Consider the following 26,161-nt stretch of genomic DNA (forward strand, 5'->3'; position numbering starts at 1 on the left):
TGTAGGAGATTGATATTGATTATAATTAAGTAAATAAACAGGGCAAATACAATCCATCTTTAATCAAAAGCCTGAATTCCACATTGCAAATGCATTGTTATTCTCAGATTGCAACAAAACAGGGACATCATCTGTATACCAGAGTTCTTATAACAAAAAACAGAAAAATTGAGTGCCACAAACAGAATAACCGTGTCTCCATTAACTCTCCAGGTCTTACCAACTCAGATTAGGCAAAGTTACCGACATCAATTAAGCAAGAATAAACGATAAGTTTCTAACAAAGTTCATCGATTTTTGACATTGCAGATCTCTCTTTATGGTAATTCAGTCATTTGACACACAGCAGGCATGTTATTCCAAGCACAGGAACCAAGTCCCCATCCTTGACCCGATGAACCTCCAGCTGCCATCTGCTTGTACTCATTCCCCAAATCATCGCCTAGAAGGTTCGCTAAGGCATCACTCACCATGCCTGGGTCTTTGACGTGACCAGAATTCTGCTCGAGCCAATCTGAAGCAAGTAAAATATCAGGCTGAGTAATATTGAATCGAGTTGGCTCCTCTTTCCCCTCTGGAGTCCAAGCTAGGTCAACTGATTCTGACTTCAATTTGCACCCTATAAACAAAATCTATTAGTATGCAAATTCATCCAAATTTGACACCTTTGGAATACAAGTAGAAACAATATGTGAAAATTGAAATGCATTTTCTTTAGATAGAAAACCATCGATCGGGATTGCAAATAAGAAAAGGAAAAGGACATGAGATAAGAGCAGCTGATATTGTCCCCATGAGTTCACAGGAGCAGCCAAGAACCATGGAAAAGCAACAAAAAGCTCCATTACTGTTACATTTACCCAATGGACACATCTATTCTACCCTGAGGACACCGTGCTTCCTCATCTAAATACCACAGGCACCATGTCTGTTACTAAACTATGGCATAGTAGCTGGATACTTCGAATATATGTATTTGGGTTTAACTGCTTGATTGAAACACAAAATGCACAAGCATTATAACTCCTGTGTAAGAGAGGTGCTCACCAGTAAATTCAGCAGGTGGTGATTCATCTAACGAGCTTCCACTGGCACTAAATGGAGCGCAATCACTGAAAAGTGAAGTTGTAGAATGACCCAATGGAGAAAGGGGATCACCATATTCTCCCCACTTTGGGTCACAACACATAGGTGGGGTGGAACTGTCCCCCATATCAGCAAGAATAGTTGAACTGCAAACTTTTTCAGATGAATGGGAATGGTTTTTTGTAGAACTAATATTTTTTGCCTCATGGAGTAATGCATCCAGGAGGCCACTGTTCCGAGGAGAAACACAATCAGATTCGTCTGTTCCAAGACGTGGTGGAGACTGGATAAAAGCATCAACAGGTTCAAGCAAAGCCGGAGGTGAACAAGACCTGCTCCAGCTACCTAAATCAGTCTCTGGATATTGGAGTGAAGGGAGCTCCAACTTCATGGCCTCCAATATGGGCCTAGAAGTAGAGAAATTGCCATTTGAAAGGGTATGGCCACCTTGATCGACACCAAAAGCATCCGGGGTTTTTGCATTTGGATCAGGATCATGCGGGAAAGACAACCCAAAAGATCTAGCTACCTTTTGATGAATGTTATCATGAAAACTATTAAAGGAGGAGAAATCATCTTTAACACTATCACCGTACGCAGCAAGTAGGCTTGTTGATTCTCGTATACGCTTTTGACGATGAGTACTTGGTGGCAAGAAGCTGCAATATTGAGAAGAACTGAAACCCTTCATCAGCATACTGCTATTAGACATACCAGGGAGTTCAGGAACATAGGGTAAAACACTATGGCTGCCTTTTAAGCTGTCAAATATGACATCAGGTATCTCGAAACTGTTGGCCTGCAAGAGATCATGATGCCCCTTATCTCCACTATTAATTCCACTAGCGTTCTGTCCTTGTTGACTCTCTTTGAATGCTTGCAAACACATTTCAGGGGGATAGAGAGGTAAACCAGCACGTTGTCGTCTCTTAATCCTGGTATTCCAGTAATTTTTTATCTCATTATCTGTACGACCCGGCAACTGAAGAACACAATAGACCAATTTTCTCAGGTTTACAACATTACAAGTATAAATTTTAAAGATGGAATAAAACAAAACCTAAAAACTCATCAAGGAGAGAATCAATTCATGCAATTCATGATTTACAGACAAAAGAACTAAGACTTTTTTTTTTTTTTTTGAAAAAGACAAAAGAATTAAGACTAACCCAATATATCAAGCTTCAACATAGAAAACTTGCAGTACAGTCAGTTTTAATTAGTTTTGAGTATTAACAAGTAATCCACTTTGGTCCGTGAGGACCATATAAAAATGAAATGGCAAACTGAATGATTTATGGCTTAACTTCTAACTACTAAGTACGGCATCTAAAGTTCGTCCTTCTCATACCAAATAAATTTCATATGACTTTTTTAAATTAAAAACAGATAAGAACAGCTCCCATTTTTATTAGACAGCATTTATTGCCAAGGCTTCTGCAGAACAGCCAAAGGATGGACCACAATTATTGCCAAAAAACTATCTGCACTAAATTTAACCCAAACACAGCTTTCTGGCTCCCTAAAGATTTAAGTATGTTAAAACCTTCTAAATTTGATATGGTTGACCATAGAAACCATACTCCATTCTTAACCCTTCTAAATTGATCACAGTAGATCATAATTGCAGAACCAATAATACAAATTTGTAGTTCTCACCATTTAAGAGAGAATAAAGGACATTTAATGAGGTGGCTGTGATTCCTTGCATTAGTTTGAATGAAAAGTGACTTAAACAAAACAATATTATATCTCCATTTTTGCTCATTGGAGACAATAAACTATCTGCATGTTTCTAGTATACTGTTGAATAACTCAAAGTTACAAAATATTTCCAATTGAAAATGATATCTCCAACAGCTCAAAGATTTGCAATTTCTATGAGTGCTTATCTAAGCAGGGACTGTAAACTGAGGATACGAAATCATATAATTATCTAACATGTGGAATGGAATAGAACAGAAAGAAGATATTGCATAGGACTTGCAAAACAAAAAGACAAGAATGGCAGTTGACTACAGTATCCACTCCTTCCAGAAAAACAAGAAAAAAAAAAGTCATGTGAACTTGATAATGTGCACCATTATCCAAAAAAAAACAGCATATAGTAATACTTACATGTGCAGCCATGCGTGCCCATTTGTTTCCCATTTTGGCATGGAGCTCAATAATTAGCTGTTCTTCCTCTTGACTAAATGCCCCCTTTTTCAAATTTGGCCTCAGGTGATTTGCCCAACGTAATCTACAGCTTTTTCCACAACGAGACAGACCTGAGTGCTTCTGAACAGCATTCCAGTTCCCTTCCCCGTGCTTCTTGACATAATCAATTAAAATTGCATCTTCAGCTGAAGTCCATGGTCCTTTCTTCAGAACAATGCCACCCCCAGCACTTCCCCCACTATTTCCTTCATCAGTGAATATCTGATCCTTAGGCAGTATTCCTTCATCACTTTCATTTGTAGTGTGACTCATCTCTTTGTAATCACAAACCAATCCCTACCAATAACTGAGAACCAATTGCACATCAGGTTGAAAACCACAACCAAGTGATATAAGAAACAAAGAAACAAACAAAATTATAACATACTAAATGGAAAAACAGCACATTTTGCTTCCTACTTCATTGTACATGCCCTCCATGTCTCATGTTTTTCATTTTTTTTTTCCTTTTTCTAGTAAACAATATTTGTCTAGACCAATGAATACATCTATATGAACAAAAGCATTAGTTTTCACACTTATAACTTCAGCTTTCATTCTTAAATATTTAGCAATAAAAAGTATGTAAAGCAACTTAAATATTAATTGGAAAAGCCATAAAATAAGAAACCAAAATGTTAAAAAAGCTAGCAAATAATTACATCTATCGTTTTACATTTGACTAACAATGTTAGTTAACATATTAAATGAAATTCAAGAACCAACTGGAATCACAAGAAATGTGAAAATCTCTCGAACCCAAAATGGAGAAATAGAGAATGGAGTTTAATGTTCCCGTCTTGAGTAAAATCCTTTTACCCAATCTGGAAGCCAATAAACCACAAAGAGGCTCCACATAATTAATGTAGAAAAAAAAATATATCCATAATCTCGTAAGGGAGCACAGTAATTTATTTTTCGGATCATGGTCTTTAAAACCCAATGCCCACAACCATTATTGCACTGCTGAGCAGAAGTAAATAACACTCGGTTCTGCAAAAGGAATATATAAATTGGGAAACTTTTTTACCTCGTTTTATCCAAATTGTTATTGATCAAAATCCATTATCATAGATAACAAATAAATAAACAAATAAATAAATAGGAAGAAGAAGAGAAGCAGAATAAATATGGGAAAGCAAGTGCAACAAAGTACCGAAGCGGAGTAAAATCTAAAATAGAAGCGGTAATACCCGAAAGAAGACACGAACAAGTACATCCAAAAAGGGAAGCTGCAAATCAGTAAATCGCCAAAATAGGAGTCTTCAGCTCACTCGTAGAAGAGAGAAACCACAGTTGCCGTGCGCCAAGGACCAATAGCTGACAGGGCCGACAAAACGGAAGACCTGAAATCCACAACAAAGAACAAAAAGAAAGGCCAAAAATAAGAAACTGAACGGAAGCAAAAACACTGATCTACGAACACATGGCAAATGGTAGCAATTAACTCGATGAATAAATAATGAAAACCCCAATTAGTAATACAAACCCTAATAAATCCTCTAAATCAGCAAAAAGCAAGCTCATGAATTGGAGCTACCGTCTAGAAATGAACCCGAAAAAAAAGCAAAGTGAAGAATTAGTAGATCCAAATAATCAGAACCCAAGCTCAAGGCACGCAATAGAGCGAATTGAAGCGGGAAAGAAGAAGAAGAAGAAGAAGAAGAAGAAAGGCTTGGCAAAAATTACAACGAAAGAAAATCAAAGGAAGAAGCTGAAGAGGAGAAGAAATGAAATCCTGCGAGATTTTAGGAACAAGCAGGAAGAAGATCCAAGCAAACGGATAGCAAGACAATGAGATCCAGACACAGCGAGAGGAGAAATTTTTCGACTGAGATAGAGAGAAGGAGATGAAGAAGAGAGAACAAGGTAAGAAGTGTAGAGAGTGGAAAATCGAAGCAGCAGAAAAAGATTCAACAGACTGGTGAAAGCGAGTGAGTGCGAAGTAAAAATGTCAGAGACGAAGAGAAAAATGGGAAGAGTAATGGCAGACGACGAGGGATTGCAGGAGAGAGAAGAGGAGGAGAGAGAAGCAGCTTCTTATTAATTCTATTTATTTTTCTTTTTTCCTTTTTCAAGAGTTATTGTTAAGATTTTAAAATTAAATAATATTATTTTTATTTTATATCTACTACTTACAAATAATTTATTGCTATGATAAATAAAGATTTTACTTTTATTTATAATTATTTTATTAATTTTTTGTAAGGTATAATATATTTGTTTCAGGACTTCAAAATTCTTCTTACCATGTTATCGTTGCTTCTTTATAATATCTTAACTAACACTAATAATATTTTATATTTTCAAGCAAAATTATTTTATTTTCATTTTTTATTATGTTATAATCATGTAACTCATGCATATTGTATATCATTAGTTTATAACTTTTTTTTTTTTTTTTTAATTCACAAATGATAATGCAATAATCACATAATTTATTAATTATTAATTTTATTTAACATATTAAATTATATTTTAATGTATATTAAATTATACTCATAAAATACTCACACATTCTTAAACATTCCTTCACTTTCAGCTCTTACTATTACCACATTATAACTTTTAAATTTAAAATTATAATTTTATCAATACAAATTCTCTTATACTAATTAATTTTATTATGTAAGAATTAAAACTTTAATATAAAGTAGAAATATAATTAGCTTATTTTAAAATTTCATACGAGCAACATAACATACGCCGTACACTACATAAATGGTAGTCTCATAATTTGCTTTAAAGGAGAAAAAAGAAAATTGCTCAAGTATATATAAGTTATGAGGACCCGGGCCCCACACAAGGATTGATTGTACTTTTACCAGTTTCATTTGGCGTGTGTGCGGCACGCGCGTATGTGAGTGGTTAGTTTGATTTCAACGTGTTTGCTCTTTTTGGTTGATTGATTTTGACACATTCGTGATGGAGACACGCGTTTTGGACGCCGATTCCTTCATGCAAAAGACGGCATTTCCCTTAGGGGGAAATAAAAAAAAAAAATAATTTTTTTATTTTCATCAAAATTATGTGAGGATTTTAATTTTAAAAAAATTATTTTGCACGAAAAATACAATTTTATAAATAAGAATATTAACGTGTACCATTTACACAAGAATTAAAGAAAAAATGATGAAAGAGATTTCTGATTCGTTAGCATGGCTGATTAGCTCCCTTTTTTTTTTTTAATTTTTTTTGGGAATATATATATATATATATATGTTGGGGTTCTGTGGAATGATAAGAAAGGGAATATATATATATATATATGTAAATATACGTATGTATACATTGAATTTTGAAGTCGTAAAGTCCAAGTAGCAGTAAAGTCATTAAAGAAGAAGAAATCGATTGTGTCACGCATTGGGATTCATGGCAATTAAACGTGAACGCATATGACATCACCACCTTATCCATCTCTCACCCAATATATATATATATATATAAATATAATTAATATGAATAATTCCATGTATATATACGTACATGTATATTTCAAATAAAATTTACTTGAATTTTTATAAAAATAATAACCGGTAAATGGTAGCCGGCCGGCCGGCCTATGACGCAATCGAATAACATCTTTACAATAATAAAATGCCCGCACCGTTGGATGCAACATTCTATCATTCCATCACCTATTTTTTTTTTTTTTTTACAAAAATAAAAATTTTATTTATCAATTTAAGATAATAAAAAAATATATATTTCTTCTCACACTAACAAAATAATTCATTATACAATTTTTATCGTAACAATTATACATTTTTTTTTTTTTCAGTAAAAACTCTTTAAGAAACTGGGATCCTGATGAAAATTACAATAAAACCACCCAAAAGAATAACCTATATATATTTATATATATATATGGGTGTTTCTTGTTCTCTCTCTGTTCAACCGCTTGTACATGATACATATATATAGATATATAGATATATGTACATGAAAAGCAGCTTAGAAATGCAGGATGAGTTAAATTGGTAAAAGAAAATAGAACGAGTCAAAATTGTTGAGAAGTAACTTTCTTAATATACACAAAATCTCACCTGGGTAAAACTAATCCTAAAATTAAATGTCAGAGAATTCTTAAAACTCATATGTGATTATAGGATTGAACTAAAGTCTGAGGAAAGATTAGAATGATAACATGCTAAGCTACCAATGCGCCGGCCACCAAATTTTGAAGAAAAATCATGTATTTTCCCTTTCTTTTTTTTTTTTTTTTTTTTTTTTTTTTGAGAAGAAAAAAAAAAAAAACCAGCATTACATCAGAGCCTACTACTATATGATACAAAGTTCATTTCTAGCACTTTTTCACCTTGCACCAAATTGTCTTTAAACAGGTGAATTCACCTTCTTCACAATTTTTAATCTCAGAAACTACCCTGCAGATAGAAAAAAAGAAAAAAAAAAGAAAAGAACAGAAACGTGATTAAATACCATTCTAACACAATACTATTATATTCTATTGTTGCTTCAAGGTTTGACAAGAAGTTCGATACCAACTCGGTTAACGCATATCTCATACATTCCCAAGAGGACAATCCTACAAAAATGCGGAAGTGATACATACACAAGCCACGTTCTAATCATCAAACAATTCCCCGAACTGAACTTCGGCCACATAATTTATTGATAAACATTTTTTTTTTGAGATAAAAATGTATAATATATATTAACAAGGTACCAAAAATGAGGTACCACCCATTTACAAAAAAATTACTATCGTGTTAGCGTATTAATTACATCACTGACAATGTCATGATCTAACAAAATAAACCTAAAACAATAAATCCACCTATCTTTTAAACTATAAGTACTACTCTCAACACTATCAAAAATCCTACAATTTCTTTCATTCCAAATGACCCACAAAACAGTCAAAGGAATCAGGTTAGCAATCTTATTATTTTACATATAAACCATCTCAAGTCCAAATTTCTCCCTTCACAAACCCTGCAATAATCCAATCAATCCCCAAAAAACCATAGACCATGCACCATAAACTATATGCCATCGGACACCATAATAAAAGGTGGTTACACTTGTAAATCTATTGATAAACTTATTAAAGTAATGCTTGTAAATATCAAAACCAAGATAATGACCTCTCGGAATACTAACTGGTGATTAATCACTTGTTGCAGCACATATGCATTATCTTTCAAATTTTTTTTTCATCTCTCAATAGTGTTATTTATTATCACATGGAAGGGATCCATTTTCCATGGTAGGGAATCCAATAAAAGGTCCCTTACGCAAGCGGAGAATGAATTCAATTGAAGCCAAAGGGAGAGATGCATTTTAGGTTGAATTTCCCTTGCCCTCAGTTCAGAATTTACTTGAACAAATGACAAATGAACAGTCCTATCCCTTAGAGGACAATTATAAATCCTTTCAACCATCCAAAATGGAGAAGAATAAAGGATGAGTACATAAGAAATGAATAATTGAAGAAATAAACTGGCAAGACATGGTGCTTACCTAATATAATCTTGAGAAGACGAAGTTAATGATCCTTCCAAATTTCCCACGAAAATCATCTGAGACAGCAAATAAGTACAGAAAACGTTGGTTTCAACCTGCTACCTTGATTGCACCCATCTCATCGAGTTTTGAGCTTTTATGCTGAAAAGGTTATTTTCAGACCAAATCAAGGAGAGAGAAGAAGTAGAACAGTTCATAAAGGAAGAAACTTAAATTGGGAGGGAAGAAAGTGATAAAAAGAACAGTTCATAAAGGATGTAAAAGACTTGATGGAGGTTCTGTCCGGGGTTAGTTTGGGCAATAATGCTGATAAGCCCCGGTGGAATATCACTAAAAAAGGCTTGTTTACTGTAAAATCATGGAACAAAAAATTGATACAGAAAGAAGCTACAGCACAACCGTAGGACAGCACAAGTCATTCTTGTTTAAACAGATCTGGAAAGTTAAGGTCTCCCCCCCCCCTCTCTCTCTCTCTGCTTGGGAAGCAAGCAGAGGGTGTATCTTAACAATTGATAAATTAAAAAGAAGGGGATTAACTTTGGTTAATGCATCCTACCTCTGCAAACAGGCCGAAGAGAGTTGCAGCAAACTTTTGCTTCACCGTCCTGCTGTTTATCTGTTGTGGTGCGAGGTGCACAGATGCTTAGGGATCAGCTGGGTTATTTCGGGCTCAGTAGGTGAGATTGGGGCTTGGGAGAGTCTTAAAGGCTGCTGTACTTTAGCAGACATAATTCCTCTAAGTATTTTGTGGATTGTATGGAAAGGACGATATAGTAGAGCTCTTGCGGGGATCGATGACACGAAGGTTTTTCATATACTGAAAAATAGATGACTTAGGACCCTAAATTTTTTGCTTTTGGGTCATCCTCCGGTTATTGTTCAGTAGTTAAGAGACATATTTTGTTGGAGGATTAAGCCGTAAATAACTGTACATGATTTGCACTATTGGTGCACATAGCAATACGTTTCATGCTTTTATTTCAAAACAAAATTGCAAAAAACTTAATAAAAGCTGCAAGAAAATGGTCTTGACTCTGAAGCATTGATATGCATTACCTTACTTTTTTTGTGTCTGTGAACATCATTTAGATCTTCGTCTCCATCATGCTTCCTTTTCTGAAATTTGATAAGCATAAAGACTTACAAACAGCAACCAATTCCAAATCAAATTAAATTAAATTTGTTTCTATGCGGAAAAAAAAATCTGTTAAAAACTTGTCCCAGTTGAAGAGGAAATGCTCAACTAGATCTGACTAAAATAACATAGCAATGTTTCTTCCAGTAAGCAGACTTTTAATTTACCATGTCATTAGAAGATATAAGTCTAATGCGACAGATATTTAGATGTTCACTTGAACCCATTCACAGAGAATTTGCAGCACTGAAAATTTCCCACTCAATTCAATCTTACTTAAGGCTCAAAACTCAAGCTAATAGTAAGGGATTCTAACCTTTTCATGATGTTTCTTTGAGTGATCACCACCAGAATCATGATGCCCGCTCCTGTCCTTTTTGTCCTTGTCTTTATCTTTACTTCGATCTTTATGGCGGTGCTTGTGCTTCTTATGCTCTTTATCCTTCTCCTTGTCTCTCTCTTTGTGTTTTTTATGCTTCCTTTCCTTATCTTTGGAATCACTCTTTGATTTTGCTGCAATAGTAGGAGTCCCTTTTTCTCCCTAAGGAAGAAAGAAAACAATTACATACTTCAACTGAAGTGGCATGCATATGGAAACAATTTTAATGAGAAAGGTATTTCATGACCCAAGGTCCACCACAAGAATAAACATAGAACAAAATAAATTAAGGCTTAATCCATATTAGGTAAAGCTGGGATACAAACTGCTTTCTCCACTTCCTTGGCATCCATGTCTTAAGTGAAAACCATACTTAACTATACCATCAAGCTACAATGGTTTTCCTGGATCTAGGATTAGCTAGCATTTAAATAAAGAAATGAACCTCAAAATAATAAATTTCTTACAGGAGGCAGTTCAACAGGGGTACTTTCCCGCAGTTGGAAAGCCTCTCTAAGGACATCTAGGTCAAAAGGCTGAATTCGGGCATTAGTATCTCTGGTATACGATGTGTTCTGAATAAGCTGATCCAATTGCATCCCCTCCCCTTTTCTGATTTCTGTATCTCCAACCACATTGTGAAGATAATGTGCATCTGAAATTGACAAAGGAAGTGATCTCTTGCAGAAAAAATCATGGTGGGCCAGCAATTTGTAATGACTAATGAGATCAACAGCACCAGTCAATTCCCGTGGCCCTAAATGTTAAGATAGAACAATATCTCATCAGTGAAACAAAACTGGGATAGAGATAATTCCATACAACTCTATGAGATTGCTTGCAGTGGAAAACAATGTTCGATGAATCACTATTTTAAACAAACAGTAGAGTACATCACATCAATGAAATATTTTGCCACATGAGCACAACCAAATATAACTAAAACCAGATGCTCTGAGCAATTGCTCATATTAAGCTTCCCACAGGCAATTTGTTTCCACATAATCAGTTCTTAGAATGTCATAGTTTTTAACATTTCTAGCAAGCAAATCAAACAAGCAGTCATATCAATCTGACAGTGACAAGGACCAACTTATTATTTACTAAGCTTTTATAGGACTCACAGATCAAAGTAAGGGACTCTGGCACTAAATAATTAAATTGACTAATATTTGAGCATTCTTTACTAGGAAGGCACCAGCATTAAATATTGATAAGCACTAATTCTCAAGCATTACAACTAATTCCTTTGAAAAGACTTATCACTTCCCAAAGTGCTTCAAGTAAATTTCCAAGAAAGTGAATTATGGTTAAAAACACATCCAATTGCTCGAAGATAGAAACTTTTGTTTTAGAAAATATTTTAGGGGGTTTAGTGCACGAAACAATCTTCTGAACTTTCACATTCATTGAACATAAAAAACATATTTAGTTTTGTTAGAAAATAAAATAAAAATAGGAAAAAAGAAAACAGCTAGTTTCAATGTTCTCTAGAATGTTTTTTTATTATACTTAATCATACATATACTTAAATATATGTCTACTTTTCTATGTATATTATAGATAAATATAACATAGGTTAAAATAATAATTTAACTTCTGTATTATTAACTTTTATTCAAATTAGTTCTTGCCTCAATTTTCGGTTCAAATTATCTCCCATACTTTTGAAAAATTTTCAATTTAGTCCCTCCCTATGATTGACTATTGTCACTGAAGTTAGATATCACGTGTTAAATTTGAAGACACGACACACTTTCTGAGTGTCTTATGTTTAAGTGAATGCTACGTAAGATATCATGTGACATCTGACATGATATTAACAAAGTCATATGTAAACCATTTCAAACTGGTCCACAAATTAAAAAAAAATAATAATCATGTGGCATTTGACATGGCATTGAAAAAATTAGATATGAACTGATTCAAATCAATCCACAAATTAAAAAATAAAAGCTAACAGGTAAAACAAGTGTCATGCTCTAGCCACCCTTTCACATGACTGGTCCCTTCTCGATCAACAAAAAAAAAGTCTAATCTCCCTTCCACCTAGCTACCATGCTCATTTTTCTTTGAATATCTCTCCCTTGCATCTCCCTTCTAGCAAATCAGAAGGCCTTCCTTCTTTCCTTTCTTCCTTCCACAAGAAGAGATGAGACTGGGACCAAACCTTCTTCACTTGCGCATTGTCGTAAGCATTGTCAAGTCAAGCAAGCTAGGTCAAGCCGACTATCAGCATGCACATTTGCCTTTAAGAGTCAAACACGGCCTTCTAACCCTTCTTTGACTGGTTAATGTTTGTTAGGTCACACAAGTTATCCAAGAGATTTGTAGCAAGGGATGTGATGCTACTTCCTCCTTGAGTGCCATTAAGCACCACAATCCCGACGAACTTGGCGATGGCTCAATCAATTGGGTTTACATTGCCTCCCTGCAACACCTCTTTGACGTCCAACTAGAGGATGAGATTCGGTACCTTGACTTCGGGATGCTTGTATCCACTAGGGTACAAAGTTTCCTTGGGTGTTGTTTATTTTGAGTAGAGTCTCCAATCAGGGCTTTTCCTTTCTTTGTTTTAATGGGGCAAGTTAATTTTGAATTGGTTCTTTTATTTGTAGATCAGTCTAAACCGTTCCACATCTATTTTTTAATATTACATTAAATGCCACGTGGTATTTAACATGACATTCAATTAAACCTCGAGCCAATAAGTGCCACATGTTAATAAATTTGAAAATTGACACTCTAAGTTAATATGTTATTTTTTATTAATAGTAGGGGACTAAATCGAAATCTTTCTAAAAAGTGTAGGTGCATTTAACCAAAAATTGAGGTAGAAATTAATTTAAATAAAACTAAATAGTCATAGACCAAATCATTATTTTAACCCATATAACATACATATACACATGCCAATACATACATCTCTACATGCATATGACACACTATATGCATATAACTATAAATCCATGCATATATTACATATCTGTAGAGGAAAAGAAGAGTAAAAAATATTTTCATTACCAACCATAATCTCTTTTTTTCCAACAGGTCAAAAGAGAATAAACTTTTTCCTCTTTTCGTTAAAATTAAAATAAAATATGCCTACATGTAAAAATGTAATGTTCTGTAAACAAACATATATACAGTACAGATATACACATTATACATATGTTATATGCATACAACTATACATACACAAATATATATTTGCAGAGTATGAAAAGTAAAAAACATTTTCACGTACAAAAGTTCCCTTTTTCCATTAAAATTAAAGTAACAAATTTCCTTATTTTCCACTTAAATGAGCAAATCGGAAATAAGAAATTGAAAAATAATCCTCTGCACTGGATACAAAATTTTGTTACGGTGGTATATTTTTTGAAGTGTGCAAGTCCATGAAGACATCCATAGAGGAATAATTTTTTTGAAAATACAAGTGCAGTATCAATGAGCACCAAGAGAGTGCAACCTGTATACAAAAACTTTGCAGGTCTATCAACAAATCAATCAAGTCCCTGAATCCTCACTGGTGTATGAGTCTTAATTAAAAGACAGAGGGTCTGAAACCACATATCCTCAAAAGACTGTTCAATGCCCTTATGAGAAAAAAAAAAGAAAGAAAAATGGACATAATGTGCCCATGCATATTACCTCTTCCGAACTTGTTGCCTTCAGGATCCATGGTTTATCATTTCATGAAATAGCAAATAACTATCAACTGCAGTTTTATAAACAAGAATAAGGTTACATAATCATCATAGATCAACAAAGTATCTCTAAAGCAATTAAAACATAACAATCAAAAGGTGCGTTTGACATGACTGTAGTTTCTGCTGTAAGTTGTAAAAGTACTTTTTTTTTAATAAAAATTGTAAAACGTATATCAAGTAAACGGCGCCAAAGAGTGTTACCTATGTACAACATATTTACAACTCAATAAACATATCTATAATGACCCCAAAATCTTCCATCCTATATAAGTTATGTCCCAAAATCACGGAACCAAAATAGTTGAATCACCTATCTTTAATACTAACAATCTACTCTTCAATCCCCTCAAAAACTCTATTTTTTCTCTCTTTTCAAATAACCCAAAAAATGGTCAAATGAATAAAATGTACATATCTATTCTTCTTACAAAGCCCCTCCCAAGACATTAGCTCACCTATCACTGGCTCAGCCATAGCCCAATTGATACCCATAAGACCATAGACCAAAGTCCATAGGCTATAAGTTACTGGGCACCAAAGAAAGATGTGGTTGCAAAAGTACTATAAAATAGCTTTTCAGTAAAAACATTTCTAATAAAAGGTTGTTAGGTATTTTAGTAGAAATAGTTGTAGAAACTGTTATTATTTTAAAAAGCAGAAGCTGCGTGTTTTATAAATAATAGTTGTTACTCAAATTACTAAAAAAAAGTATAATACAAAAATAAGTTAAAGCAGAAACTGTATATTAGGTTAAAATAGTTGTGGATAACCACAAATTGACTGAAAAAAGAGAAATTTAATTCGAATTATTATTTCTACAGTAACACTAATATATATCATATATATCATATACATTATGTATAATATTAATAATGGATATATATACTGTGATATATATAACATATATACAGAAATAATATATAATATATTTTATATATAACAGTATATATAATATATTTAACATATATTAATATATATTTATATATAGAACAGTATTTATAAAAAAATATATATTATATTTATTTGTAATACATAACAGTATATTATATGTCTATATACATAAATATATAAAATATATATACTAAACAAAAATATTCATTAATTAATTAAATTTTTAGTTTTACTAATATTTTATCAAATAGCGGCGGACAACAGTGGCGAGAAGTGACAGTATTGGCGGACAACAGCAGATATGGCAACAGTGGCAGATAATAGCGGGGAATGACTGGTGGGTAGTAGTGGCAGTGGCCAAGCAAAGCAAAAGAAATGAGAATGTGTCATTTTTCAATTTAGTTAAAGGAAATATCGAAAAGAAAATATTAAAAGCAAAGGCTATTTTCTAAAAACCAGTATTTTAAGCTTCAATGTTTAAACCTATCAAAAACAAATTTTAGCTTTAGCTTTCCAGAAAAACGCTTTTAATTTTACCCATTTGGCTGAAAAGTAGTTCTCAAATGCAAAAACTGCAGCCAAATACACCCTAAAGCATGAAAAGGTCTATGATTTCAGATGACATCAAAAAATTGACTTCGTTCGGTGGAATAAGGTTAGAGAATAGGTCAATTGATTGTGTGTATGTGAGAAGAAGGATGATTTCCAAAGCTGTAGGATGGATTTTAAGTCTCAAGTTGATGGCTGTTTAGGTGCTTTTAACACTACCTACAGATCTGGGATTTAGAATTTGCTGGAGGTCTAACGTAGATTCAAGGGATGAATTTAATTGTCTGCCAAAAATCAGATCTCAGTAGCAGATAAAATTAAAACAAATTAAATAGGACTTGAGAACTGACTAGGCACATCAGCTATCTAGGTCCAGTTGCACAACACGATCAATTTTAATTTCTTACAATCACAAAGGCTTAATCTACTGTATGCTCTTCAGAACAAGTGCATTAATTTTTTTTTGAAATAAAAAGTATAACAGGTATATTAAATAACAAGCACCAAAGAGGGTGGCATAACAGGCATATTAAATAACAAGCACCAAGGAGGTGCCACCCACATACAAGATTAGTTACAAATAAGTGAGTATGTCTATAAAATTCCCAAATCCTCTATGTTATAAATAGGATAACCTAAAGCCAAAGATCCCATAAAGTGTAGTCATATGCCTCTAATCTTAGTAAACTCCTTTTCCACCCCCTTAAAAGTTCTACAATTTCTCTATTTCCAAACCGCAAAATATAATAAGCGGAATAAGCCTCACAATTTCCTCCCCTTATTATTTCCCTTTCATGACTAAATCTCATCTCTAACCGAACTAACAATAACCCACCTAATCCCCAATAATCTATAAATTATAGTTCATAGCTTATACACCGTGGGTCACCATAATAAAATATGATTACAAGATTTTGCTTCTCTCTTACACGGAAAGCATCCATTTACCATAATTTCTCTCCTTCTCATCAGTTTGTCAATAGTCAATATGCACTGTCTTCTTGCCTCCCATGCAAAATTGAAAAAAAAATAATCTTGGAGGAGCATTCACTTTTCATATCTACTTGAAGGGAAACCTGGCTTCACCTGCTCTTTCATTCCTAATCAAGTGGCTATAGCAAGACTTGATTGTGACCTCTCCTTTCTTCTTAAGTTTCCAAACTGGCTTATCACTATCACCGTTCAGATTCACCACAGAAAGTAAGTGGAGCAATGCCTCATAATCTTCAATCTTCCAATCATTAACATTTCTAATCATATTAACATTCTACTCCCCATTTTTTTTGAAATAAGAGAAAAATATTATTATGCACAAGTACCACCCAAATACAAGCTACTTACATATCAATCAAGCGGTACATGACAACACCAAAGTCAAACATGTCATTGATGTCATGACCCAACAAAAAAGAGCCAAAAATATGAACCCATCTATCTCTAATTTTTGTAAAATTAGTCTCTATACCCTCAAAATCTCTCTCATTCCTTTGCTTCTACACTACCCAAAATATAGCAAGTGAAATAAAGAACAAATGATGTTTCTTTTTACAAAAGCCCACCCACGCCCACAACTCATTACTCACACTATCAGCCATAACCCAGTTTAACCCTAACAACCTAAAAATAGAGGTTCATATGCTATAAGTCACTGGGCAGAATAATAATAAGTGGTTGCACGATTCCTCAGCAGCATGGCACAAGTAACATCTATTAACAAGCACATTCTTCTTCCTTTTTAGCACATCCAAAGTCAAAATACATTCATTGGGCGCTTCCCACGCAAAGAAAGCCATTCCAAGAGGGGCTTTAGATTTCCATATTTGCTTATAAGGAGTTGACATGCTACAACTGTTATCCTTCTTAGTTAGACAGCTGTACAAAGATTTCACCGCGAACCCTTTCTTCTCATTTAGCTTCCAAATTCTTTTATCATTTTCTGTATTCAAATTCATGTTTGTCAGGGACAATTATAGATTGCTATACTTACCAATTTCCCAATCTTGCAGTCTTCTCTTCACCTTCACATTCCACACCCTACCCTCCCCCACAAACTCATACATCTCCTCCACTTTAGCATCCTTATTGCAAGCAATGTCAAAAATTCTTTTGAATCTGTTTTTTAAACTAAAGTTTCCCATCCATTCATCATGCCAAAAACCTAGCCCCATCACCCCTTCCAATCTTCCATCCCACACAACCCTTGATACATTGGCTGTCATCCCGATTCTTCCTCCAAAGGCTCAACCCGTGGGGCTTAAATTTACCCCTTCTCCCATCTCCCTCTCCCAATCACCCCATCTAGCATGCACCACCTTCCACAACAGCTTCTCCTTCTCCCCAAGATATTTCCACAGCCATTTCCCATGGAAAGCCCGATTTAACTTGATAATTGATTTTAGACCGAGACCTCCCTCCAGAATCGGTTTTTTTACCTCCTCCCACCTAATCAAATGATACTTCCTGTTACCATCCTTATCACCCCCAAAGAAATCTACATTGAATGTTTTCAAGCCTTTTTGCAATGCTGGCTGGAATTGTTAAGATGGAGAGATAGTAGATTGGTAAATTAACAAGTGTACTCTTAATCAAAGTGAGTCTCCCCGCTTTAAAAAGGAAGTTCCCCTTCCACCCCGCCAACCTCCTATCAAGCATGTCAATAATGGGCTCCTACGTACTCACATCTTTATATTTTGCCCCAAGTGGAAGACCAAAGTACTTTATAGGAAGACTAGTGACTTTGCAACCCAAAACCATAGTCAAACTAGCTTCATCTCTTCTATCATCAATCCGCACCATTTCTGCTTTTTTCAAGTTGATTTTTAGGCCGGATACCATTTGAAAACAAAGTAATATGCACCTCAAGTGAAGAATGGTATTAACATTTAGTTCACAAAAAATTAAAGCATCATCCACAAAAAATAAGCAAGAAACACTCATCTTCTCCCTTCCCCTCCCAATATTCACGCCCCTCAACAAATTCAACTCCCTTGCTCTCTCCATCAATCTACTAAACGCCTCCATAATGGTAAGGAAGATAAGTGGAGACAAAAGATTCCCTTAGCGAAGGCCTCTAGAAGCCTTGAAGAAAATTGATGGTCCCCCCCATTTACAATGACCAGGAACAATGTAGACGAAATGTATTTACTAATCCACTTTCTCCATTTACTCCCAAAGTCCATCATGTCAAGCATATTGTCCACAAAATCCCAACAAACATGATCATAAGCCTTCTCCATATCAATTTTGCATATAAGTCCTTGTTTTTTCTGCCCCACTAAATCATCAATCACTTCATTGGCTATCATCACCTCATCAAAGATTTATCTCCATTCAACAAAAGCATTTTGATTTTCACCAATCACTTCCCCAAAAACTCTAGATAATCTTTTTGCAAGAACATTGGAAATCAATTTGTAAATACTTCCCACCAAACTAATAGGTCTAAAGTCTTTTATCTCTTTAGCACCCGCCACCTTAGGAATAAGCACTAAGAAAGTTGAGTTGATGGAGTTCACAAACATTCTACTCCCCATTTCCTCCATCATCTCTGTAAGCCTCCTCAACTATGAGTTCTTAAGTCATGCAATGGAAAAAATCTAGGGGAATTGATTTTTAAGATTTCCCCCACCTATCCAATCATCCTTCCAGAACAAAATACTGTTCCCTTTTCCCACTTTCCAACCAATACACTCCTGCAATTTTTGTCTCCCCAAGCTTATTTTCCCCCACATACACACCCCATTAGATCTAGCATACACTCTTGTGAACTAGCCTCTATCCAATAGTCCCAAATTTAGCATCAATCACTCTCCTACACATCCTATCATTCTCCTTCATGTATCTCTATAACTATTTCTCCTATAGGGCCAGATTCATCTCAATAAAGAATCTCAACCCTAATTTCCCCCTGAGATGTAGGAAGGAAGTGACACACTTGTTTTTTGCAAATGATGTTTTGTTATTCTATAAACCGAGGAAGGAGGCCATTTTAAATTTGAGATATGTGCTGATGGGATTTCAAGCAATCTCGGATTTGAGTATTAATTTTGCAAAATCAGAAAAGGCCCAACTAGGGAATCTGGTGGATAGAGAAAATTTGGCTAACGCCATGGGATGCGCGTTGGTTGAGCTGCCTATACTAAATATTTGGGATTACCATTGGGTGCTAACTACAAGTAAAGTGACGTGGGAACCGATTATGAATAGATTTGAGCAAAGACTCGCGGGATGGAAGAGGAACCTACTATCTAAGGGGGAGAGATTGACCCTTATCAATAGTACTCTATGTAATATTCTCAAGTATTATCTCTCTCTTATAACTATACCAGTTGGCATTGCTAGAAAGTGATAAAGTATACAATGTAAGTTCTTGTGGGGTGACTCAGAAGACACAGAAGATACTATTTGGTCGCCAGGAATGATATCAAGAAACCTGTCAAGTATGGTGGATTGGGTGTGAGATCATCACTGGTTGAAATGAATCAAGCCTTGCAAGGGAAATGGTTGTGGAGGTTTATGGTTGAGGATAAGGCACTTTGGAGACGTATAATAATGGCAAAATTTGGAGTGGAGGGCAGGGAATGGTTTACAGGTGGATTGATGAGATGTCATGGGAGAAATTTACGGAAGAAAATTGGTGACGGAAAGGAAAATTTTCTGAATTGTATTAGATGGACGGTGGGAGGGGTGATAGACTGAATTTCTAGAAAGACAACTAGGTGAAAGGGGGAAGCCTCATGAGCCAATTTCCATAGATTTACTCAATTGCCCAGAATAGAGAGGCCAGAATTCACAACTGTCATGATGGGGAGATTGGGGAGGAGGGAGAGTGGCAGGTGGTGGTGACTAGAAACCTTAATGACTGAGAAGTTAGTGAGAACGGTAAACTACTGGGTATACTATCTCACATCTCGCTTAAGGATGAAGATGATAGGCCAAAATAGACACTTACAAAAAATTGTTTGTTTACAGTAAAATCTTGATACAGGTGGCTGGTTATGAAAACAAATGAGGCTGTGTTGTTCCCTCACAAGCAGATTTGGAAAGTAAAACTTCTTCCTAGGGTATCTTTTTTTACCTGGGAAGCGACTAGAGAATGCATACTTACAATTGATAAATTAAGAAAGAGATGACAGGTGTTGGTTAATGGCTGTTTTTTGTGTTTGAAGGCAGAAGAGAGTTGCAACCATCTGTTGTTATCGTGTCCTGTTACTTGTGAGCTGTGGACTTTGATGTATAGGACTTTGGGAATTAAGTGGGTTATGGTGGGGATGGTCATAGATGAGTCATGGGCATGGGGGTTTTGAGAAGCAGATGTTTATTTGCGGATGTCATCCACTCACCATTTGGTGGACAGTTTGGAAGGAGAGAAATAGAAGGGCATTTGATGGGGATGATATTTCTAATGGTTTTGATATTCTAAAGAATAGATGGTTTAGGACCCTAGAGCTTTTGCTGATGGGTCACCTAACAATGGTCTCCATTTGCAACGTTTGTCTCATGACAACTGAGTTGTAAATTGCTTGTCAATGGGTTGCAACCCTTTGGTGCCTATAGTTATACATTTACACTTTATTTTTTTTTAAAAAAAGGAGTCAAACGAAAATGCCAATATCATTTAGCCAATAAAGATAAGTTCCTAGATAAAGAGATTCCCATACATAAACAACCATCTCCTCTGGATAAACAATACACTTCTCAAAACAACCATCCTCTTTTGAAAAAAAAAAAACACTTCCCATCAAACAAGATTACATCTTGAAAGCCCTCCACCCTGGACCATAAGAACTACCTCATAACCTATCTAACTTAGTAGCCACAACAATACACTTTCCAAAACAACCATCCTCTTTTGAGAAAAACACACTTCCCATCAAACAAGATTACCTCTCAAAGACTCTGCACCCTGGACCAAAAGAACTACCTCATAACCTTTCTAACATAGTAGCCACCCCCTTAGATCCTCAATAGAGAAAGATAATACAGGGGAATACTTCATAGACAAGCCTTGATAAGGTAACCCTACTATTTCCGAAAAAGAAAAAAGGCAACCCTACAACTAAGAGGAAATAAGACATACTTAACACTTTTTATTTAAAAAAAACAACTAAAAGGAAATAAACCATCTTTCCAACATTCAAGCCTTCTTTTAGTCCTACCAACCACTTGATCCAAAAGAGATAGACCCTAGGGATTTCCACCAAGAGGGGCACCTAGATAGATAATATGCCAAGACAAAACATCACTGTCATGTCTTATTATAAGTATCTAACAGGCAGAAAGCAGGATGGGATTCCTAACTTTCCGGCTTATCAAATTTGCAAAGTGAAGGCACCTCCAAGGCTCCCTTTTTTTGCCTAGGAAGCGAGCCGTGAGTGCATATTAACAAATGATAAGCTAACGAAAAGAGAGAAAATAATGGTAAATGGGTGCTACATGTGCAAGAAATCTGTTGAATCATGTAATCATAATTTACTACAGTGCCCAATGGCCTATGAATTATGGATAATAGTTTACATCCTGTTAGGGATCATCTGGGTTATGGTCGGGCTGGTGGAGATGAACTATGGGCTTGGGGAGGTTTATGCAAAAAAGACAATTTGTAAATCTTATTCAACTTACTATCTTTTGGGTTTTATGGAAAGAAAAAATAGTAGGGCTTTTGAGGGTAATGAGGGTGAGATATCCAAGGTCAGGATTAGATGGTTTCATTTTTTTGAGTCCTTGATTTTGGGGCAGGAAATTAGAGGATGAAGGATTTTGGGAAAGTCATAGATATTCTAACATAATTGTAAGTTTTTTGTAAATGGGTGGTATCCCCTTGGTACCTTATGAATATCATTCTTTACACTTTTTATTTCAAAAAAAAAAAAAAAAAAGAAATGGCATCCTCCTCAACAATGATCCGAAAAGCTTGCTAGCAACTAGATTGATACAAAGTCCCAAGATACTCAAAAATCTATAGAAGAGGTAAGGACATTATTGACCACACAATTACTATTGTGAAATCACCCATGCAATGTGCACTGATTCAAGTAAAAGTGATAGAGAAAGAATGAACACAAAAGAAAAATTAACATAGTTTTGCAATGTTCCTTCTGATAAAAGCAATCAACATGTCATCAATAAAATTAACAACAAAACACTTAATCCATCATCCAGAACCATAAGATACACACAACAATCATACTTAGTTGTAGTGATTTCTTAAATATCACCATCAAAAAAGTCTTAAACATCATATATAAGGATTTAACTATATCAAACAAATAGAAAATCAAGAAACTCTTTTATTAATAACTAAAGTCTATTTCAAAATAAAAATCATTTATAAATATTTCTAAATATTCCCTAAGTAAGCTTTCCTGATATTAGACAAAAAATACTGATATTAATAAAATTAAGAGGTAATACTACCAATACAAATAAAAAAATTAAATATTAAAAAGAATAGAATGCTAAAATTACTAAAAATGTAACAATAAAATCATAAACAGTATCATAGTTTTATGTATAATAAAGTTAAAATTTCTAATCTATTTAGGCAATCTAAATCTAACCTATTCTGCATCACCTGCCCTAGATGGATATGCCAGGGAATAGAGTCATCCGTGTCGGATTTAATGGAACAACAGAAGTATCACCGGCGATTGTACTCCCATTCAACTTGTAGAAATAGTTTTCTACTTTCTTCCTTATCATTAGAACCATGAAACCTTTAGTAGCCTCTAGGATTCTGCTGCTAGGATTCATAGGAAACATATGCAAAGTCTTTGTTAAATAGCACAAAAAGATCAAATTCTTTACCAAATCTGGAATACATTTATTTTTTAAGATTCTGATCACGCATTAAATATTTTAGTTTTAACTCTCTCTGTACCAATTGCTATACAGGACTAAAAACACTACACTCTCTGTAAGTACCCAGCCACTCTCTATCTGTTGTATTATGAGCCAAGCAATACATTTCCAGAGTTCAGGAAAAAACATGAGCCAAGCTTTATGTGTCCAGAGTCCAAGAAAGAGAGGTAAAAATTGTACCTACAAGAACTGCCATTGACCCTTTTGTATTGGCATCAAAGACTGCACTACAAGAACTTGTAGAGTTCTCTATTTCTAATCATGTTTCTTCCACAAAGAACAATCTCACTTATAGCGACCCTCCTGGCAATGCTCAAAGCACACCCCTTCTTACCTTTCAACTTAGACATCCCCTTACTCTTTCCTCTCCCTGTATCTTTATCTCAAGATGTACCTCCTCCATGATCTGTACTTACCACTATTCCTTCTGACTAAAACTTTCTAATCCAAAATTCTTCTGTCTTATAGGAGCTCAAGATTGTAACCACTTCCTCACTTTTCCCACATATCAATTATGACTAGATGATGGAATGAAGGCAACAACGTATAAAGAAACATCAAGGCCTTATCTTTATCTTCCATCTTTACCTCTAATTGCAAGAAATTGATACGTTCATCCTTGTTGCGTGAATCACAGAGAGCTTAACCTAGATTGCAAACCAAAAATAGAAAATCCATGCTCAAGTTTGGCAATATTTGACACTGATACCAATTTCTGTGAAATCACATAAATCACCTAAACCCCCCCCCCCCCTCCCTAAAAAAAAGAGCCACTTGCGAAATTTTTTACCATATGAAGAACCATATCTTATAACTAAGGTTTATTTAATTATAGTGGAAAGGACAGAAGCAAAATTTACAAGCATAACCCTTATGGTAAAAACAGCCTGGGCCCAAATTGCAAACAATAAATCCTCTGAATATGAATCACTACTCAACAATTACCATTCGAGGGAACGAAGATTGTACCCTTTTTTTAAAGAAGATCATACCCTTTTTTTTTTAAAGAAGATTGTACCGTTTGCAAATTGTAATTGAACAGATCACAATGTTATCTGTCCCAATACCTTTCATAGAACTTCACTCACAATCTCAAGATAACATACAACTGAAAATCTCCACCAACTCTGCCATTTATTACCAAACTCCTTCCTACACGTAATTTTATCCAAAAAACACCCATTAACCCTATCTTAGCACTTCTCAAAATCCAGTTTAAGAATGAGTAGCTTGCCTTTAGACCTTTTCACCTTCTCCACCAATTCATTAGCAAAGACGGATGCATCAAGAATTTATCTCCCTCCAGAACCTCATTGAGTGTGCAACCACAACTTTGAACTTAACACATCCATAAAAATACATTCCACTTTTCTCTAACATACACCTAAGTCAGAGAGATCGCAACTCATAGTAATCCAACCTCTGCCTCAAGCCAATAATTGGATCTTAGAATTCTCCACTATATTACATCTTAATAAAAACTAGTTTGGATTACGTCACCAAGCAATGGATATAGAAGAAATTGTTTAGCTGCATCCCATTTGTAACCAAATCAACATTATCAAGAAGTAAATGGAGTTCTAACAAAAATCTTCTCTATGGACTTACAGGAGGTTTCTTTTGACCACAGAAAGAACCTTATTTCTTTTATTCTTCAGCTATTTTCTGCGAAAGGAACAGAACATCCATGAACTACTTTTTCTATGATTGAAGATCTTTTCTTTCAGAATATGCTTTGTTCAAAGCTTATCATCTTTGTTCTGAGGAGAATTTTGGGGTATCAATATTTTGATTAACATATAAATTTGTATTCTTTCCTAAACCGGTGCTTTCTAAATACAAGACATATAAATTTGCATTCTTTCCTAAACTGGCGCTTTCTAATACTAGACAGTTATCTTCTTCCAAGAAAAAGAAACCTCCTACACCTCAAGCCAGCAAATTAAGACAACTGTATTCAAAGATTGTAAATAAGACATTAATCTCTGGTTACTGAATAGTATGTAATATGACTTCATGTCTACCACTATCTGACGCCTGGAATCAAATATAAAGGAAACATCTTCTTCACAGACAATTGTAACAAACTAACGAACTATAACAAGGAAGAACAAAAAGAAAAGGAGAAAGAAAACTAACAAAACCAAACACAAAAATCCATATATATCATTCAGTGAGACTGTCAAGAATCAAACAAAAGCTCTATGTAATATTCTCACTCAGCAATACCCACAACTTTACAGTACCAAATACCGAAGCAAGGACGAATCTTTACCGTCCGTAAGACCAGCGTCTCGCTGAGATTAGGGATACTCCGTCTCCAGGATCTGGCGACTGAGCTTGAAGACAGAGCCTTTGACCAGTGAAGCAGCGGTGGGTCTTGGATTTCGAAAAGAGAACAAACCGAACGGATTGAGGAAGAGGGCGAACACCAGAGAAAAGGGTCCGATTTGGTATGCTTCTCAGTCTCGCAGTGTGTTGAATACTGGATTACAAAGAAAAATGGAAGCCTCAAGCAAATGATCGGGCAAGTGGGTTTTAGAATAGGAAAAGAATGGCCGGTGTGTGAGGGTTCTGCGAGTCAAATCAGTGGGTTTGAATTAGAAACTATGTACGGCGGTGGGTTTAGCTCGAATGGAGAAAATCGTCAGAGAAGACGAGAGAACCCGGCTATGGGTTCCGTGAAGGAGAAGTGGGCAAGATTTGCAGAGAAGAGAGAGGCACGAAAGGGGTCCGGTTGGGTCTGAACCCCGATGAAGTTGGGGAGAATGAAAAGGGCAGAAAGAGAAAGAAGGGGTATATTTTTGCGGCTTTCGGAGAATCAAACCAAACGGGAGAGAGAGAGAGAGAGAGAGAGAGAGA

At 35.1% G+C, this 26,161-nt stretch overlaps 2 protein-coding genes across 4 annotated transcripts; both read right to left on the reverse strand.

Moving 5' to 3' along the window:
- Positions 1 to 58: 58 nt before the first annotated feature.
- Positions 59 to 5,333, reverse strand: MYB33 (myb domain protein 33). The gene is made up of 5 exons (XM_022045523.2): positions 4,775 to 5,333; positions 4,479 to 4,631; positions 3,205 to 3,592; positions 1,048 to 2,068; positions 59 to 619 (listed from the first exon to the last, which is right to left on the reverse strand). Exons 3-5 carry the CDS (start codon positions 3,556 to 3,558, stop codon positions 318 to 320), a joined length of 1,677 nt encoding a protein of 558 aa, XP_021901215.1. The 5' UTR covers positions 3,559 to 3,592; positions 4,479 to 4,631; positions 4,775 to 5,333; the 3' UTR covers positions 59 to 317.
- Positions 5,334 to 7,291: 1,958 nt separating this feature from the next.
- On the reverse strand, positions 7,292 to 26,161 carry LOC110817171 (mediator of RNA polymerase II transcription subunit 19a). Of its 3 annotated transcripts, XR_015813933.1 has the most exons (7): positions 25,575 to 26,159; positions 13,941 to 14,007; positions 10,754 to 11,043; positions 10,224 to 10,448; positions 9,829 to 9,888; positions 8,770 to 8,913; positions 7,292 to 7,670 (listed from the first exon to the last, which is right to left on the reverse strand). XR_015813933.1 is itself a non-coding variant. In XM_088209353.1 (6 exons), the coding sequence occupies exons 2-6, from the start codon at positions 13,969 to 13,971 to the stop codon at positions 8,909 to 8,911; spliced, it is 606 nt and encodes a 201-aa protein (XP_088065479.1). In that variant the 5' UTR covers positions 13,972 to 14,007; positions 25,575 to 26,161; the 3' UTR covers positions 7,959 to 8,908. The 3 variants fall into 3 exon arrangements, 2 of the variants coding, with proteins under 2 accessions (XP_088065479.1, XP_088065478.1); XM_088209353.1 differs by lacking the exon at positions 7,292 to 7,670 and having other exon boundaries at positions 7,959 to 8,913; positions 9,834 to 9,888; positions 25,575 to 26,161; XM_088209352.1 differs by lacking the exon at positions 7,292 to 7,670 and having other exon boundaries at positions 7,959 to 8,913; positions 25,575 to 26,160.

This window comes from Carica papaya, chromosome 8 (genome assembly GCF_054855325.1).
Source record: "Carica papaya isolate Zhongbai chromosome 8, ASM5485532v1, whole genome shotgun sequence".
Lineage (NCBI taxonomy): Eukaryota > Viridiplantae > Streptophyta > Magnoliopsida > Brassicales > Caricaceae > Carica > Carica papaya.